At 40.1% G+C, this 17,164-nt stretch overlaps 1 protein-coding gene across 1 annotated transcript; it reads right to left on the bottom strand.

Moving 5' to 3' along the window:
- Positions 1–10,088: 10,088 nt before the first annotated feature.
- LOC139446042 (uncharacterized) lies at positions 10,089–16,713 on the bottom strand. The gene is made up of 3 exons (XM_071227307.1): positions 16,603–16,713; positions 12,600–13,070; positions 10,089–10,338 (listed from the first exon to the last, which is right to left on the bottom strand). The coding sequence occupies exons 2-3, from the start codon at positions 13,003–13,005 to the stop codon at positions 10,274–10,276; spliced, it is 471 nt and encodes a 156-aa protein (XP_071083408.1). The 5' UTR covers positions 13,006–13,070; positions 16,603–16,713; the 3' UTR covers positions 10,089–10,273.
- Positions 16,714–17,164: the final 451 nt, after the last annotated feature.

Here is a 17,164-nt window from a genome sequence, read left to right as displayed (position 1 = left end):
CACAGTGCTCAGTTCGGGAAATTGATAGCTACATGCCCTTCAAACATAAATAATCACAGTGCTCAGTTGGGGACATTGATAGCTACATGCCCTTCAAACATAAATAATCACATTGCTCAGTTGGGGACATTGATAGCTACATGCCCTTCAAACATAAATAATCACATTGCTCAGTTGGGGAAATTGATAGCTACATGCCCTTCAAACATAAATAATCACAGTGCTCAGTTGGGGACATTGATAGCTACATGCCCTTCAAACATAAATAATCACATTGCTCAGTTGGGTACATTGATAGCTACATGCCCTTCAAACATAAATAATCACAGTGCTCAGTTGGGGAAATAGATAGCTACATGCCCTTCAAACATAAATAATCACATTGCTCAGTTGGGGAAATAGATAGCTACATGCCCTTCAAACATAAATAATCACATTGCTCAGTTGGGGATATTGATAGCTACATGCCCTTCAAACATAAATAATCACAGTGCTCAGTTGGGGACATTGATAGCTACATGCCCTTCAAACATAAACATCCCAGTGCTCAGTTGGGAAAATGGATAGTTACATGCCCTTCAAACATACATAATCACAGTGCTCAGTTCGGGAAATTGATAGCAACACATGCCCTTCAAACATAAATAATCACAGTGCTCAGTTGGGGACATTGATAACTTCATACATTTAAAACATAAACATCCCAGTGCTCAGTTGGGGACATTGATAGCTACATGCCCTTCAAACATAAATAATCACAGTGCTCAGTTCGGGAAATTGATAACTTCATACATTTAAAACATAAACATCACAGTGCTCAGTTGGGGAAATTGATAGCTACATGCCCTTCAAACATAAATAATCACATTGCTCAGTTGGGGAAATTGATAACTTCATACATTTAAAACATAAACATCACAGTGCTCAGTTGGGGACATTGATGGCTACATGCCCTTCAAACATAAATAATCACAGTGCTCAGTTGGGGAAATTGATAGCTACATGCCCTTCAAACATAAATAATCACATTGCTCAGTTGGGGAAATTGATAGCTACATGCCCTTCAAACATAAACATCCCAGTGCTCAGTTGGGGACATTGATAACTTCATGCCCTTCAAACATATAGCTCCAAGTGCATAGTTCTTCTATTAAACAATAATCATATTTAGTCGCGGTTAATTCCTACCGTCCATCTCCATATTGAACATTAATATGTTTGCTGATTATGAAAACAATGGTTCATACATTGTTTTAAAAATGGCGCCATTCTTGAAATAAGATCGTATTTTCATTCATGAATTGAATATACAAACATTTAGTTTAATGATCCTAGTGGCTTCATTGGCGATGTATAGACACAATGGCATCACGATATGACTATAAGCAAACTGCTTATAACTGATAACAAACCAAAACAAATTAAGAACTAATTATTGTTTTAACGAATACCGCGTATTTAATGAAAATATATTGTCACAATCATACATACTGTAAGTGTTGAGTTCTGACAATAAATATTTTATCAATACTTTCAAACTTGAAGACATAATTCTAATGGCATTTATAGGGGCTGTTGCCAGAGTTGCAATGTAAAATGGCAATTTGGGGATCATGGTGAAGGTTGAGAAAAGCTACTCTTTTGCGACGGTCAAACAAAGTTGGTTGTCTTAAAACATCAGTCCCACAATAACCTTACTGAGTTGTTTCCCTTAACAGTTACAGGACAGGCTAAGCGAGTATTCGAAGTACAGTTTGACCCAAAGTATGCCTCTTGGTTGAACAACCGACACCCCCGTGGTTTACAGAGACGCTGACACATGTGATGTAGTTAAAGGCGGCATTAAACAACACTCAATCGTTCAGACAACATAAACATAAACCGGGTGAGCGAATATGGTTTTACTCCGCATTTAGCAATATTCCAACAACATCACGGCGGGGGACACCAGAAATGGACTTCACACTTTGTACCCATGTCGGGAATCGAACCCAGGTCTTTGGCGTGACGAGCGAACGCTTTAACCACAAGGCTACCCAACCATTCCAAACATAAACCGAGATAAGTGAATTTAGTTATCATTATTAAAATGAAAAAGAAGATTACTTGATTATATCTATTAATTTACCTGTCACTTGACGCCAATGTTATCACGCCGAGCGCCGGTCAGGTGGGTCTGCTCATTGTCCATCCCGTGAGAAGACGGTCCACAACATCCACATACTTTATGACAGTACAAGCAGACCCGGTCAGCGACCCACCGCATCACGAACATCATGACCACGGACACAATCAGCACAATCCCACCCAGGATAACAATGACAGGTACCAGCCAGGCGTCGGTCACCTTGTGTTCATACCAGACTGCAGCTAACACCTTAGGGTCAAAGAATGATCTGCTTCCAGTGTTGAAGATGTTCTGTGTCGTTGTCACGATTTGTGATTCCAGCGCTGCGGTGATGTTGTGAGCCGTTGAGGTGATGTTGTGAGTCGTTGCGGGGATGTTGTGAGTCGTTGCGGGGATGTTGTGAGTCTGGAATAAGCCCGCTGCAGCACCATCGTTGTTAACCAGCATGCTGTCACGTCTTCTTGGTGTCCTGGTCAGATGAAGTCACCGTGTGCATGCCTCAGAGAAGTTCTGAAAACGGAACTCTCATATCAATGCAATGTTCACAGGGCATTAATTAAAACCTTAAAATTAGAAAAGACCCTCACACAAAAATACCATGTTTATTATATACGTCTTAATCAAAAGGTATTCGCCATCTGGCATTCATGCCAAAATCTTAACATCGCTACAGCATTTTGACATCTGTCCTCAATGTAACATCTGTCCTCAATGTAACATCTGTCCTCAATGTAACATCTGTCCTCAATACTACATCTGTCCTCAATGTTACATCTGTCCTCAATGTTACATCTGTCCTCAATGTTACATCTGTCCTCAATGTTACATCTGTCCTCAATGTAACATCTGTCCTCAATGTAACATCTGTCCTCAATGTAACATCTGTCCTCAATGTTACATCTATCCTCAATGCTACATCTATCCTCAATGTTACATCTGTCCTCAGTGTAACATCTATCCTCAGTGTTACATCTGTCCTCAATGTAACATCTGTACTTTTTCAACCAATCAACATTGTTAAACCGACACCGTTTTGGTTCAAGACATATATACACGCATTTAGAAAGTCTCCTACCTGGCTGTAGGAAACACAAGCTGGTGAACTCAACGAGCCATCAGACTTAGTGTCGATCTCTGTTGTCGACTGAGGGAATTACGAGCAAATCATATACAACATCACGCGGCCCATTGTATTAAAGTCTTCATCGAATTCCCCCTGGCAAATATGATGTAGGTTACATGATAGGGGATAGTGTCATGACTATGTATGATATTATTCACAGCACAACACTGGTGGCACTATGAATTACACAGAAATGGCTTGGTATTATCACCTGATCACCTATATTATTATTATGTACAGATTAAAATAAAAAATGCAGCAAAGAGGGTTTGGGTGATCCTGGCACAGTCAAGCTGGTTAGGCTCATCATCAGCTCAGGGCCCTTGCCCCCTCTACACGCAGCCCAGACGTCGAATGGGTAGTCAAACCCTACCAGAACTTTTCGGAGAATGTGAAGACTCCCCAACACTGCAGCCTTCTGACAATGTGTTGGACAGTGTCATTGCATAATCTACATTTCATATGTACATTTTAATGCAAAATCACATATTGAGTTTCGAGTGGGAAGTGACTGGTCCTTAGCAGCAAACAGAAAGCCTCCTGTTTCCCTTTGCAGGCCAGCCGACTTCATCAAAGCGAAGGACTCTGCAGGGTTGCTGATCTTCTAAACACACTGCACATAACCTCGATGCAGTGGTCCTTGAGACAGCCTCTCCTGGAAAAACTGAGTCCTGGCCGATTTGACATGGCACTTCGCTTGGTCGACACTTATTTCTGTACCGTCCAACAGTACAGAACCATCAACAAAATCAACACTGACATTAAGATTATGTCCCAGGATCCCAGAAGAGGGATCTGTTTTAGAAACAATTTTGCATGCAACATGCAATTCTCCATTTTGAGTCATACCTGTGACACCGGTGGGGCAGGATAGGCTCACCTTTTCGCGAACACCTGGCATCATAAATTACTGATAGTGATTCATAAACACAAGCTCTTGATATGATCGGTTCTGCTTTCTCGTGATTATGGAAAGGGATTTGTCACTTTCATTAATATTAGATACCAGATGTAGAAAAAAGATCTTGATGTCTTTAGGATTTACACTTGTATATTAACAAGTGTATAAGGATTACCTCCCTTTACTGGAATGCTATTTGAATCCTCCATCCTCTGATTAATCTAATACTGCATCACTCGCCTAGAACACCACCCTCACCACCCACAGCCATCCCCCACCCTAACTCCCACCCACCGCCAATACATGTCATTAAATCCGTCTGTATCAAACTTTCATGACACCATCCGTACTTTAACAGGTTATTTACTTAATGGAGTCACTGAGCTAAGCACTTCCAATAATATGCACTCATACCTGGATACAATGCAGGGGGGTAATAAAAACGTTGTGGTTTGCATTGAAACCTCTGAAACATGTGAAGTACATCACAAGATGAACGACATAAGTGATCCATTTGTCAAATAGGCCTTACCAAACTAACCAGACTGGAGATATGCTACCTCTCACGCTGTTAGAACTGAAATACTGCTCGATTACTCACTCACTCACTCACTGACTCACTCATTCACTCACTCACTCACTCAGTATGAGAGATTCAAATATAGAAAACGGTTATTTCCATGAATAGATTTCCTCAACCCGATCTGTTCCCTCTGAAACATAATAAAGATAAAATAAGCTGACTGTGGCCTGACTTCAAAGACATCGCTGAAACTTGCCAGAAAACGTTTGGACTTCAAATTGCGGCTTTGGTTGGCTACCTGAACTGTCCAGTAGCATTCCCAGGTCCCGTCTCTCTGTCGGACATACTGCAACAAAGGACATTTTCGTCAAGCCACAACAAATCTGTTCATAATTGTCTGTTATAGTGCATTGATTTCTTATGTTTCTCTGCAGTGTATTTCAGCTTTGTTTCCAAATAATGCGGTCGGAGAAAACAACTAGTTGGTACCATAATGGACCTCCGCCACCGTCTCGCTGTGACAGCCTAAACACTCACATCCGATTAGTTTGTATGTTTATTTGTTTGCATAACGTCGCATTCAGCAATATTCTAGCTGTAAACAATCCTGTCAGTACAATGATCAGTACAGTGTTATATGGTAGTGTAATTGTTGATCAATGTTGTCATTCTCTCATAGTGTTTCTGTTGAGACAAGTAGAATTGTTGCCAATTGTTAGTTGTCAGGAATGTAGTACTATCTAATGTAAGCAGTTGTGTGGAAGTTACTATATTTAGATGCTTTTTGGAATCAAGTGTAATCTGGACTCTTCCTGAACGGCTAGATTCGTCCAGCACTGTATCGAATTTTTTAGGAGGTATTTTCATTATATAAAGGGGCAAAACGTGCCTCTCTCACCTCACATTGCATCTCACATTACATCAAGACCAGCAGTTGGGTGAAGATAAATGTTTTCACCCTGGATATCCAGCCGAGGCCTATTGTGGAAGACTGACCACTGTTGCTGCTAGGTAAATAGTATTACCACTGAAATTTTTAACATATGTAATTGTACTGCCAGTGTTTTTTGTACTGCCACTGTAATGTGTACTGCCATTGTAATTGCTGTGCGGTATTGTATGGATAAGTGAAGCTATAACCTTACGAACAGTGTGTTTTGATAGCATTTGACATGAGGGGTCAAGTTCGATACCCAGCCAAATTGGCCATTACTGTGTAGGTCAGGGGTCAAATAACTATCCCAACACTGTTCAATGGAATTGTAAGAAATCGAATCAATTTTAGTTTTACAAAATCATTTATCCGAGAAAGCTCCCATCGATCGGCACGAGAGCATTACGGTAAGGGCGATAGATAATACCAGAATAGAATATGATATCTGCGACCCAAATACAATAATTGTGCGCAATTCAAGTAGCATGTTTCATCTAGACTCACTTATTTACATATAAACACTTCTGTCCGGCTTTGACTCGAGTGTAGTTGAGATTGCTGGAACATTACAGACTGTGACGTCAAACACCATCAAAATTACGTCACATGATTTTAAAAAAGAGTACATTTTCCCATACATTTTCTGTTCAAATATATATATATATATATATATATATATATATATATATATATATATATATATATATATATATATATATATACAACACACTTAAATATCTACATTCTCAGCTTAAACCTTCAAGTACAAATGCATACAAATAAACAGGTGCCAGACACTTATGACATGGCGATGATGACGTCACTTCCCAAACGATGCTGAACTGTGGATATTACGAGCAGCGATACACAAACCGTCCGGGACCGAAGACGTGCAATCAACCGAGCGTGACCACCCGATCCACAAACTCGCCTCATCTGAGCAGCATATGATAGGGCTGCTGGGAACCGCCTATACCCCATGGTCCAGGATTCATGGGTTGCTGAAGACCTATTCTACCCCGGATCTTCACGTGTTTCTTTTGATTTGTAACAAATAGAAAGTGTCGCATGGACTGCAGTTGTGGTCTGTCAATGACGATCGTTGTATGAATATATACGTCAAAAAGAAGTTATACCAATACTTCGAGAAACTACTGAAGACAAAACAAAACATGTTGCACGTGATTAATATCATGAGCATCGATCAACGCAATTGGGACACGATGACATGCATCAACAAGACAGCGAGCCTGGCCACCCGATCCCGTTACTCGCCTCTTAGGACAAACATAGTGGCTTTTTACGACAAGCATGGGTTGCTGAAGACCTATTCTACCCCGTATCTTCACGGGTCTATATATCAATGAGATTGGTGTTTTGGCATGTTGTGAAAACAAAATTACACTCCAGACAAGAAGAAACTGTCGGGGTAACAGGTCAAATGTGATGACCCACAAGGTCACTGTCAAAACACAGCTTGTAAAGTCAGTCAACACTGGATTAATAGCGAGTATGTCCACCTCGTGCATCACTTTACGTCACAACACGTCCCCGCACCGATGACGTCTAGCACTGGATGACGTCAAGCGCTTGGTGACGTCAGCAGGAATCCGTTGCCACTGTGAGCCTCCGCCACCGTGCAAGCTGTTGAATTCACTGTTTTGAAGTGTATTGTCTGGACAGAAGAACGGACACCGACAATAAATCCGGCGGAATACTTGTTGCAATTAGAACAACTATTAATACACATTTATCTCGAAATCTCGAGTTATCTCGAAATCAAAGCTTTTTCTCATGTTTGAAACATCAAAGAATGTCTTCAATGCCAAGTGTCCGGAAGACAGAGATCGTGCATATCTTGGTGTATAGATGCGGATACATTAACGTCTTTTGGCATCCCCTACAACGATCTCATAAAGACAGTGGAAAAATAAACTCACATGCTCATAAATCTATCGATATTTGTGAGAAAAAAAACACTTTTACATTGTAAATGGTCGATTAAGCGACGACAAAGGAGTCGGCAGAGTAACTTGTGAAGTTGTAAGCTTAGTGGATTATGCAATTGCAAATGCCGATAATTTTCGACAATCAATGACTTTTAGATGCACTGTTTTGAACCTCTGTTCTCAGATATCCACTCAGCATTCTCTGCGACCTTCTCAACAACGCATATTGTTAATAGTTTTCTTGTATCGCCCTTGGCAGTCAGTGGACTCCGGCTTATCAGAGGATGAAACAAAACACGTGTGCGTGATTCTGTAGACATTCACTCAGATTTGGTTAGATATCTAATGTGAATGTTTTTGATTCAGATGACGCACTCCATGTTATAACGAATTGTAACGATGCAATCAGCAATGTGCTGATCTCTACGGCTAGTAGAATGTTCGGCTATAAAACTGTCAAGCTGAAAACCCCACAAAGGCAAACATTCCAAAATTGGTTTGCTAAACAATGTAAAATTTTCCACGGTTGATATTTTGAAGCTGAGCGAATATTAAAAAAGTGAATAAAAGCTACAAAAACCTTTCATATTCATACAAAATGTCTGCCCAAAACGGTCGATTGTACGATTCGGACTGTATCCTGGGCATGTGTTTATGAATCACTATGAAGAAGTGATGATACCAGGTGTTCACGATAAGGTGAGCGTATCCTGCCCTAACGTATACGCTCGTCACAAATACATATGAAGGCAAGTCAACTGGTCACCTGCAAAAAATATTTCAAAACAAACAGCTTGTGTTAAATGCAAGTAAATAGTATAAAAATTGTCTAAAAAATATTTCGGAGAGTAAACATATAAATTGTGTGTTGTTTTTAAGAAAACACTGCTTATTGTTTTTACAGGTGCTCTTCTCAGTGCTATTAAGCGGTGCTATTTGCTGTTTGACTGGATAAGTAAGGTTGAATTAAGGCAAGGTTATGCATTATTCCACTGGGGAGTCGCATTCATATTAAGCCACATGTTGGGCTAGGGGGCAGCTGTAGTTTGAATTTGAAAACACATTAATTTCCAGATTTACAGTAACCGTCTAGACTTGAAAAACTTGACAGCTATTTTTGCATTGTTGTATACCGACGATACGGCTCTATTATCCTACGATCCGAATTATTTCCAGAATATGTTAGATTTTATTTGGCGGGACTAAAAAGAACTATAAGCACTCCTTTAACACTGGTGAATGATATTATAGATAATGTTGATTATTATCAATAACTTGGCGTCATGTTTCAGACATCTAACAAATTTACAAAGACTACACAAATTCTAAATGAACAGGCAACCAAGGGAGATAGAAGAATGTCCCCCTAATTGGTCGGGACTGTAACCTATGCAATCTCGATGACGTCGAAGATGAATTTCACTACCATTTTGTATGTCTAGTATTTGAAAAAGATAAATATGTTTTTTCATAAATATTTGTGTGTTGAGCCAAATGTATACAAAACGAATTACCTCTTTAATAGTTCAAACATAGGAAAATTGTCTAAAGTTATTATGGCTACATGCAGAAAATAAATTATATGGTTTGAAAACGCTGTATTTGTCTATATTCTATATGTATTTTGTGTGTATATATTTGTTACCACCAAGTGCAGATCTGTCGTGTAGCTAACATATCCTAGCATTGCACTGTACATATTGTACCTCGTAGGCAGAGACTGTGGCCTGAGTGTCATAAAGCTTTTTAAGTTAAGTTCAGTTCAGCTATGTCTCTCTCCAGGTCCCGACGGTTGCCTTGTGGTACTTACCGCCTTCTGACTTCACTGTCAAGGTCATGTCAGGAGAATATACTGGCCATGCGAACGCTTTAACAACTAGTCTACCTCACCGCCCCATTAATTAACGATGACAGCTGCATGTGCGTTAATAATAATAATAATAATAATAATAATAATAATAATAATAATAATAACAACAACGTGGATAGGCAGTTAGAAGTTGGTATGATGGACAAGGGAGATAGTTCTATAGATACACAACTTCTTCATGACCATTAATTTAACGCTTCGGTGTATATACTAACCCCGTTATCAAGCACGTGATGACCGTGGATCCCAAACTAGTCGCTGTATCCCTTGTTAACCCAGTACCCCAATACCCTAAACAACGGCTGCACACATCCTGGGGACCCGTGAAGATCCGGGGTAGACTAGGTCTTCAGCAACCCAGGCTTGCCGTAAAAGGCGACTATGCTTGTGGTGAGAGGCGACTAACGGAACTGGGTGGTCAGGTTCGCTGACTTGGTTGATGCATGTCATCGTATCCCAATTGCGTGGATCGGTGCTCATGATGTCAATCACTTGATTGACTGGTCCAGGCTCTATTATTTACAGATCGCCGTCACATAGCTGGTATATTGGTGAGTGTGGCGTTGAACAACAAACAAACAAGCACATCTGGCAAACCAATATGTGCAAACATGATTTATTCAAACCTATGCAATACAACATAGCTATAGCCAAAGCTGAAACACATCAGCACTTCTCCAGACGTTTAGTTCACTCAGTCCTGTGTGCAGACATGCGACATGACGAATGGTACTGACGTTATATACTTCAACAGACAAACTGGTTCCAACGTATTCCGCCGTTCCTTGCTCCCCGTCTCACGGTAGATGTCAGTGGTGTTGTCTTGTTGACCTCGTATAGTTCATTTAGTCCTGTTTGTCTGAACTAAGGCCTCGATAGGCCGCTGATGACCCGCTTCCTCGTTCAAATTCTGAAATGTGAGAGACAAGAGATTCAAGCATTGCAAATATATAAAACTAACAATATACAAAACTAACGTTAAGAAGAGATGTTTCCAAAATGTGTACCACTTAATGACAAAAACTAACGATCAGTCAAGTGTTACCACAGAGTGTCTATATTCTTATCGCGATATGCTGCATGTGACTTCGAACTTTACAGGGTAATCCTGCACGAGACAAGTGGTGCATCACGAGTCATGGATCTGTGACGTGACATGTGATGCGTTCATGATCATCGGATCACACAACATAACAGTATGTTCGTTTCATCGAATCAACCTAATATCCATTGAATAAGAGTAATTCTTCGTATATTAACTAACATATATCGTATTTGCGTTTCTTTTGTTGTTGGGTATATTTAGTAAAAAATATCTGCAAGGTGAATCTTGGATTCGAACCCACGATCACAGGATCCTGGTACGCCCAACAGACGCATCTGCACAGTGACCCAAGGCGCCTAGACTGAGGAACACGAGCGTCTCCAACAAACCTTAAATTATACATTTATGGTCAGTATTATTCAGACATGAAATTCTCAAATTTAAATAGGTCTAAGTGTGGTTTCATTCTGTTGTATTGGGGGCGGTGGGGTAGTCCAGTGGTTAAAGCTTTTGCTAGTCGTGCCGAAGGACCGGGTTCGTTTTCCCCCATGGGTACTATGTGAAGTCCATATCTGGTGTCCCATCGTAGTATTGCTGGATGTTTGACGTGTGTATGTATGTTTAACAACTGCATATACAGTCGAAACCGAACTGGAACTTGAGCCCAAATAGGTCAAAGCACAGGAACAATATTTCAGCTCAAATCGAGTTCTGGGACAAAACGTTGAAAATTCCATTTTCGCAAAAAATCGCTCTCCCGTGCTTCGATATTGTGATTTCTCTTTCTCATTTAGATCGATGTAAACCAACATATCCCTTTGTCGCATTTGTATACAAATATATAACCGTAGTGGACCCGTTGTCGCCTTCGGCTATTACATCAACGCGGGGGGCACAGATGGCCCAGTCGACTAAGGCGCCGCAATTCGCTGTGCAGAGTTGCGTCCCTTGGGCACGCCAGAAACCTATGATTGTGGGTTCGAATCCCGGTTCGCCCCGATTATGTTTCTAGGTTTGTCAGCACCATACCCGTGCTCGTGGGTTTCACCGAAGTGGTAAACGTCTAAGACCTGCATCACTTCAGGCTTTCCTCCCACATTAAGCTGACACGCCGCGATATAACTGGAATACTGTTAAAAGCGGCGTTAAACCGAACTCACTCACTATTACATCAACGCAAGGAGCACAGTAGTGGTTCGTGATATCAGGAGCTCTCTGTAGTCAAAGCATCCGTGTTTATGACCTCTACATCACTGACGTCAATGACATACTTGAATCCGACTGCCTTCACAACAGGACGCAGGATGCACAAGACATTCTTCACATATATGTGTGCTGCCAGTTTCATTTCTTGAAATATGTTCTCAGTAAGAAAATATTTATTTAGGAGAAGCTACGTCATGCATCACACTTGGTTTGTCATGCTATAAATTTAGTTTGTTGGCATGATAAAATGAATTGGTGTGTCACAAGTTTTAACATAAACACGGATACCGCACAGGAAGTATGATCTCCAGTATGGAGAAAAAAACTGCTGACTAACCGTTGTTGGGGTCAGTCACACAGACATTCAGCTTCATGGGGCCTATAATTTCAAAGGATATGGCTCAAACCTGAAGCTCAAATGAACCTAAAGTTCATATACCGATTATATAGATTGTGACAGACAGACAGTGCACGTATTCGAAGAACTACAAATGTTTGTGGTACGATTCAAACCTTGTAAAAATCAGTTGACGTGTTAATAATCAAGATGACCCGTGAAGATCTTCAGCAACCCATGCTTGACGTAAAAGGCGATTATGCTTTTCGTAAGAGGCGGCAAACGGGATCGGGTGGTCAGGCTCGCTGACTTGGTTGATGCATGTCATCGTATCCAAATTGCGTGGATCGATGCTCATGATATCAATCACCGGATTGTCTGGTCCAGACTCGATTATTTACAGACCGCCGTTATATAGCTTGAATATTGCTGAGTGCGGCGTTAAACAACAAACAAACAAACCAATAATACTTTCTCTCTTGAGGGATACGTATAACAAAACGGGGATAAATATTATTTTCGTATTTAATAAATTACCCTTAATAGGAATTATCGCAATTAGTTTATTAATTCCTGTGATTACCTGTCATGTTGACGGCGTCGTTGTCGTGCATGGATTCCGTCAGGTGGGTGTATTCGTTGTCCAGGCGTCGGGCGGGGGCCTCACAACAACCACACACCTTGTGACAGCACTTCAACACCCACAGTTCGAACCCCCGGATCACATACACCAGCGCCAGAGCCACCAGCACCAGTATCCCTACCACGACGACAATCACAGGCACCAGCCAGGCCACAGTCGTCTTGTTGGCATCCCAAGCTTCCGATAAAATCTTCTGGTCAAAGATCCCAGGCGATGTCGTTGTGGTGTTGACGATGTTCTGTGTCGTTGTGGGATTGACGATGCTCTGTGTCGCTGCTGAAGTAGTTTCCAACAGTGTGCTGGTAACGCCGACATGAACGGCGGCTGTAGCATTGCTCCCTGACATGTCGCCTAGTCGTCTTGAGCGCCCCCGGAGATGGTTATTCCAGCATCCTGTTTGATAACGACTTCCTGTAACAGTAGCAAGTACATCGCTGTCAGTTCTCTATTCAAACCCAAAACATTATACTTGCCATGAAAAAAACCAGTTGACCTTCTTTTGTTACCATACCCGTCCGGATGCATTCTGTCAACAATCGGGGCGGTCGGGTAGCCTAGTAGTAACGCGTTCTGTCGCCACGTCGAAGACCCGGGTTCGATTCCCGACATTGGTGCAATGTGTGAAGCCCATTTCTGATGTCCCCCACCGTGATATTCATGGAATATTGCTAAAAGCGGTGTAACACTATATTAACTGTCAACACTGCTAAGTAATTCTTACCTACATTTCAGTCTTAGAGGATAAGACATTTTATACGTATTTAGTTAAATACATAACTCCGAGTGTAACACAAACTGTTGAGCTCAGCGTATAACTATTCTATGGTCGAGTTATTAAATATATGTAGTAAAAATGAAACACTGCACGGTATGGTAATATCGTTATGATTATGTATTATATCGTTAATATCGGAACACATGTGTCCTTGTCCGTGACATAGGAAACTCACTTACAATCTCACCGGGATACACGCACGGGGAATGCCATACCTTGTAACAATATTACTGTGTCTATCCTATTTCTTCCACATACTGAACACGTGCATGCATTTAGCAGACATTCATATTGTCGGCAACGCCACTGTCGCAACGTCACTGTCGGCAACTTCATTGTCGCCAACACCACTGCCTATGGTTATTTATAAGGTTTGATCCTCACGGGGATGACAATGGGTCTCAACAACCGCTGTCTGTTGTACGAGGCGACTTTCGGGTGATCAGACTTGGTAGCTTAGCAACCCCGACCGGGTGGGGAGTATCTCGTGTTATCACTCACTGGTAATACCAATCACTTGTAATACCAATCACTTGTAATATCAATCACTGGTTATATCAATCACTGGTTATATCAATCACTTGTAATATCAATCACTGGTTACATCAATCACTGGTAATACCAATCACTTGTAATACCAATCACTTGTAATACCAATCACTTGTAATATCAATCACTTGTAATATCAATCACTTGTAATACCAATCACTTGTAGTATCAATCACTGGTTATATCAATCACTTGTAATACCAATCACTGGTTATACCAGTCACTTGTAATACCAATCACTTGTAATACCAATCACTTGTAATATCAATCACTTGTAATAGCAATCACTTGTAATACCAATCACTTGTAATATCAATCACTTGTAATATCAATCACTTGTAATATCTATCACTTGTAATATCGATAACTTGTAATATCGATCACTTGTAATATCAATCACTTGTGATATCAATCACTTGTAATAACAATCACTGACAATACCAATCACTTGTAATATCAATCACTTGTAATATCAATCACTTGTAATAACAATCACTGACAATACCAATCACTTGTAATATCTATCACTTGTAATATCGATCACTTGTAATATCAATCACTTGTAATACCAATCACTGGTTATATCAATCACTGGTAATACCAATCACTTGTAATATCGATCACTTGTAATATCAATCACTTGTAATACCAATCACTTGTAATACCAATCACTTGTAATATCAATCACTTGTAATACCAATCACTGGTTATATCAATCACTTGTAATACCAATCACTGGTTATATCAATCACTGGTAATACCAATCACTTGTAATATCAATCACTTGTAATATCAATCACTTGTAATACCAATCACTTGTAATATCAATCACTTGTAATATCAATCACTTGTAATATCTATCACTTGTAATATCAATCACTTGTAATATCTATCACTTGTAATACCAATCACTTGTAATATCAATCACTTGTAATATCAATCAATTGTAATACCAATCACTTGTAATATCAATCACTTGTAATACCAATCACTTGTAATATCAATCACTTGTAATACCAATCACTTGTGATATCAATCACTTGTAATATCAATCACTGGTAATGTCAATCACTTGTAATATCTATCACTTGTAATATCCATCACTTGTAATACCAATCAGATGTTGCACTATTAATAGGGTCATGTAAGACAGAGTGTGATATAAACTCAAAATGTCCGATGCAATTCCCTATTTTGACTTATACCATATGTTCCCATGTTTTTAGGTGAACAATCGACTTGTCTTTGCATGTGTTTGTGACGCGTTCCCATGTTTACGGCATATTGTTGTCGTGTGACATACATACCATTCAGTGATACATGTACATGACTTCCATCGCTAGTTTCAGAATAAAGAAGAAAACCAAATCTTTTTAATTCAATTCCCCGTCGTACTGGTTGATGCCAAACCCTGCTCGTGTCAAACTGTCAAACTGTAAAACATTTAAAAATCAAGTTTATTTTTCCACACTGTTTTTTTAAAAAAAGTATATATATATAAAATAACACTTCCCTTTGTTTACAGGTGTTATGATGAAACACATCAAACGTACCGACTCTTCCAGTTGATGATGGAGGAAAGTCTTCACATTATATAAAATACATACCACTGTATTATTGAAATACCGGGTATCCCCGTGACATATCCCCGTGACATATCCCCGTGACATATCCCCGCCTCCCTTGTCTCCAGCTTACCCACTGGAGTTCATAATTTAAGAAGAGACCCCACCCTCAAAACCCTGGATCCATCCATGTCAGCGGGAACACCGTGAGTGTATATGACACATTCTACCCTTGTCGGGAATCGAACACGGACCCTCGTCATAGCGGCCGAACGCTTTATCCACTGGGTTACCCTCTCACCCCTTCTATTATCAGAATAGTCCGAAAACATTCCAGGAAGAGCTAGACACTAAAACATACTTAATTATATATTTAGAATATTTTGAACGCACCATGAATCGGACAGTATAAATAGATAGTAACAACAAGAGTGCGCGGAACGTGGAGGGACTCCAAAAGGCCAAATATTTCATCGCAAAATAGCTTCTGTTATTACACCCAAACCTCACCGTTTGAATTTTTTTAAATTAATTTGTTTCATCCTATGTCACGGTGACACGCCTTTATCAACCACTCCTTATCAATCATTGATATAAAAATATACTGATCGTGAGATCTAACTGTTAAAAGACGTCCGTGTTATAAACAATCACATGATCAAACACTAGCCTGTGGCACAGGCCCTGAACCATATTATTTTCCCTTCCTCCCAGCCCTTTCTGTGATACAAAAATCCTAAACGAAGCAAGTCTAGATTTTTCTATTGAAGCTACCTTCTCACCGAGGCTCCTTTTCAATTTAAATTGATTAATCTGTTTCTATCAAAATTATATATTTTCAGAGACTAAGCGTTTGTCTGAATCAAACACGCACAATGTGCGCTCCCAACCTCCAGAAACAAGGCTCAGCGAGAACGGGCGATCTCAGTTTGGCCCACCGACGTGGCAACTGTGAGTTTGGGAATGTCAAAACTGTCAAAGACAGCGAATACAAATACACTTGAAATAGAAACTACCAAGGTTGTAATCTACTGATTGTACAGATTTTACTCACCTTGTATTTGAGAATTAGAATTTTGCACACAATCATCGAAATTCCATCATTCCTAAAATGAATCTCGCAGATGAAATTGACACCTCACACGTTTCACTGAACGGGCTTCCTTTCCCATGGAGGACGTCGCAGGGGGTCGTTTCATAACCACGTCATTCATTTCAAATTTTGAACGAATGTTTGAAGATTATCACATTCAACTCAAACTCAGGACAAATATATTTCTCTCTATTGGCTGATATGTCGATCATCGCATGTTACGTGATCAAGAGCGAGAGATCGACCTTAAACGACTTTAAATGCTATATCGTTTATGATATGTCCCTAAACAGAACCGCGTGGCCTCGGCTGGTGTTTTCAAGCTTGTCAAATTTTGTCATAACTCGAAAACGACATTGCACGCTTTGTGAATGATTTTCTTTCTATCATCAGCTTTTGTATTTTAGTCATAATTACACTTTAAGGAGACAATAACCTGTATGCTTGAAATAGTAATAGCTGTTAAATGTACGTAATTAAAGACCCATCAAGGTCCTGTTTTCATAAACATAGACTTTTTAAA

This window comes from Haliotis cracherodii, unplaced genomic scaffold (assembly GCF_022045235.1).
Source record: "Haliotis cracherodii isolate W230 unplaced genomic scaffold, xgHalCrac1.p SCAF_6, whole genome shotgun sequence".
In the NCBI taxonomy this organism is placed as follows: Eukaryota; Metazoa; Mollusca; class Gastropoda; order Lepetellida; family Haliotidae; genus Haliotis; species Haliotis cracherodii.
The sequence above is the reverse complement of the archived record's forward strand: the minus strand, read 5'-3'. Positions and strand labels throughout refer to the sequence as shown.

What these genes read in the sequence shown, in the direction of transcription:
- LOC139446042 (XM_071227307.1), bottom strand. Translation starts at nt 13,005, where the DNA reads ATGTCAGGGAGCAATGCTACAGCCGCCGTTCATGTCGGCGTTACCAGC. An exon ending in CGACGCCGTCAACATGACAG is followed by an intron (nt 10,339 to 12,599) that starts GTAATCACAGGA and finishes CTCACATTTCAG; the next exon opens with AATTTGAACGAGGAAGCGGG.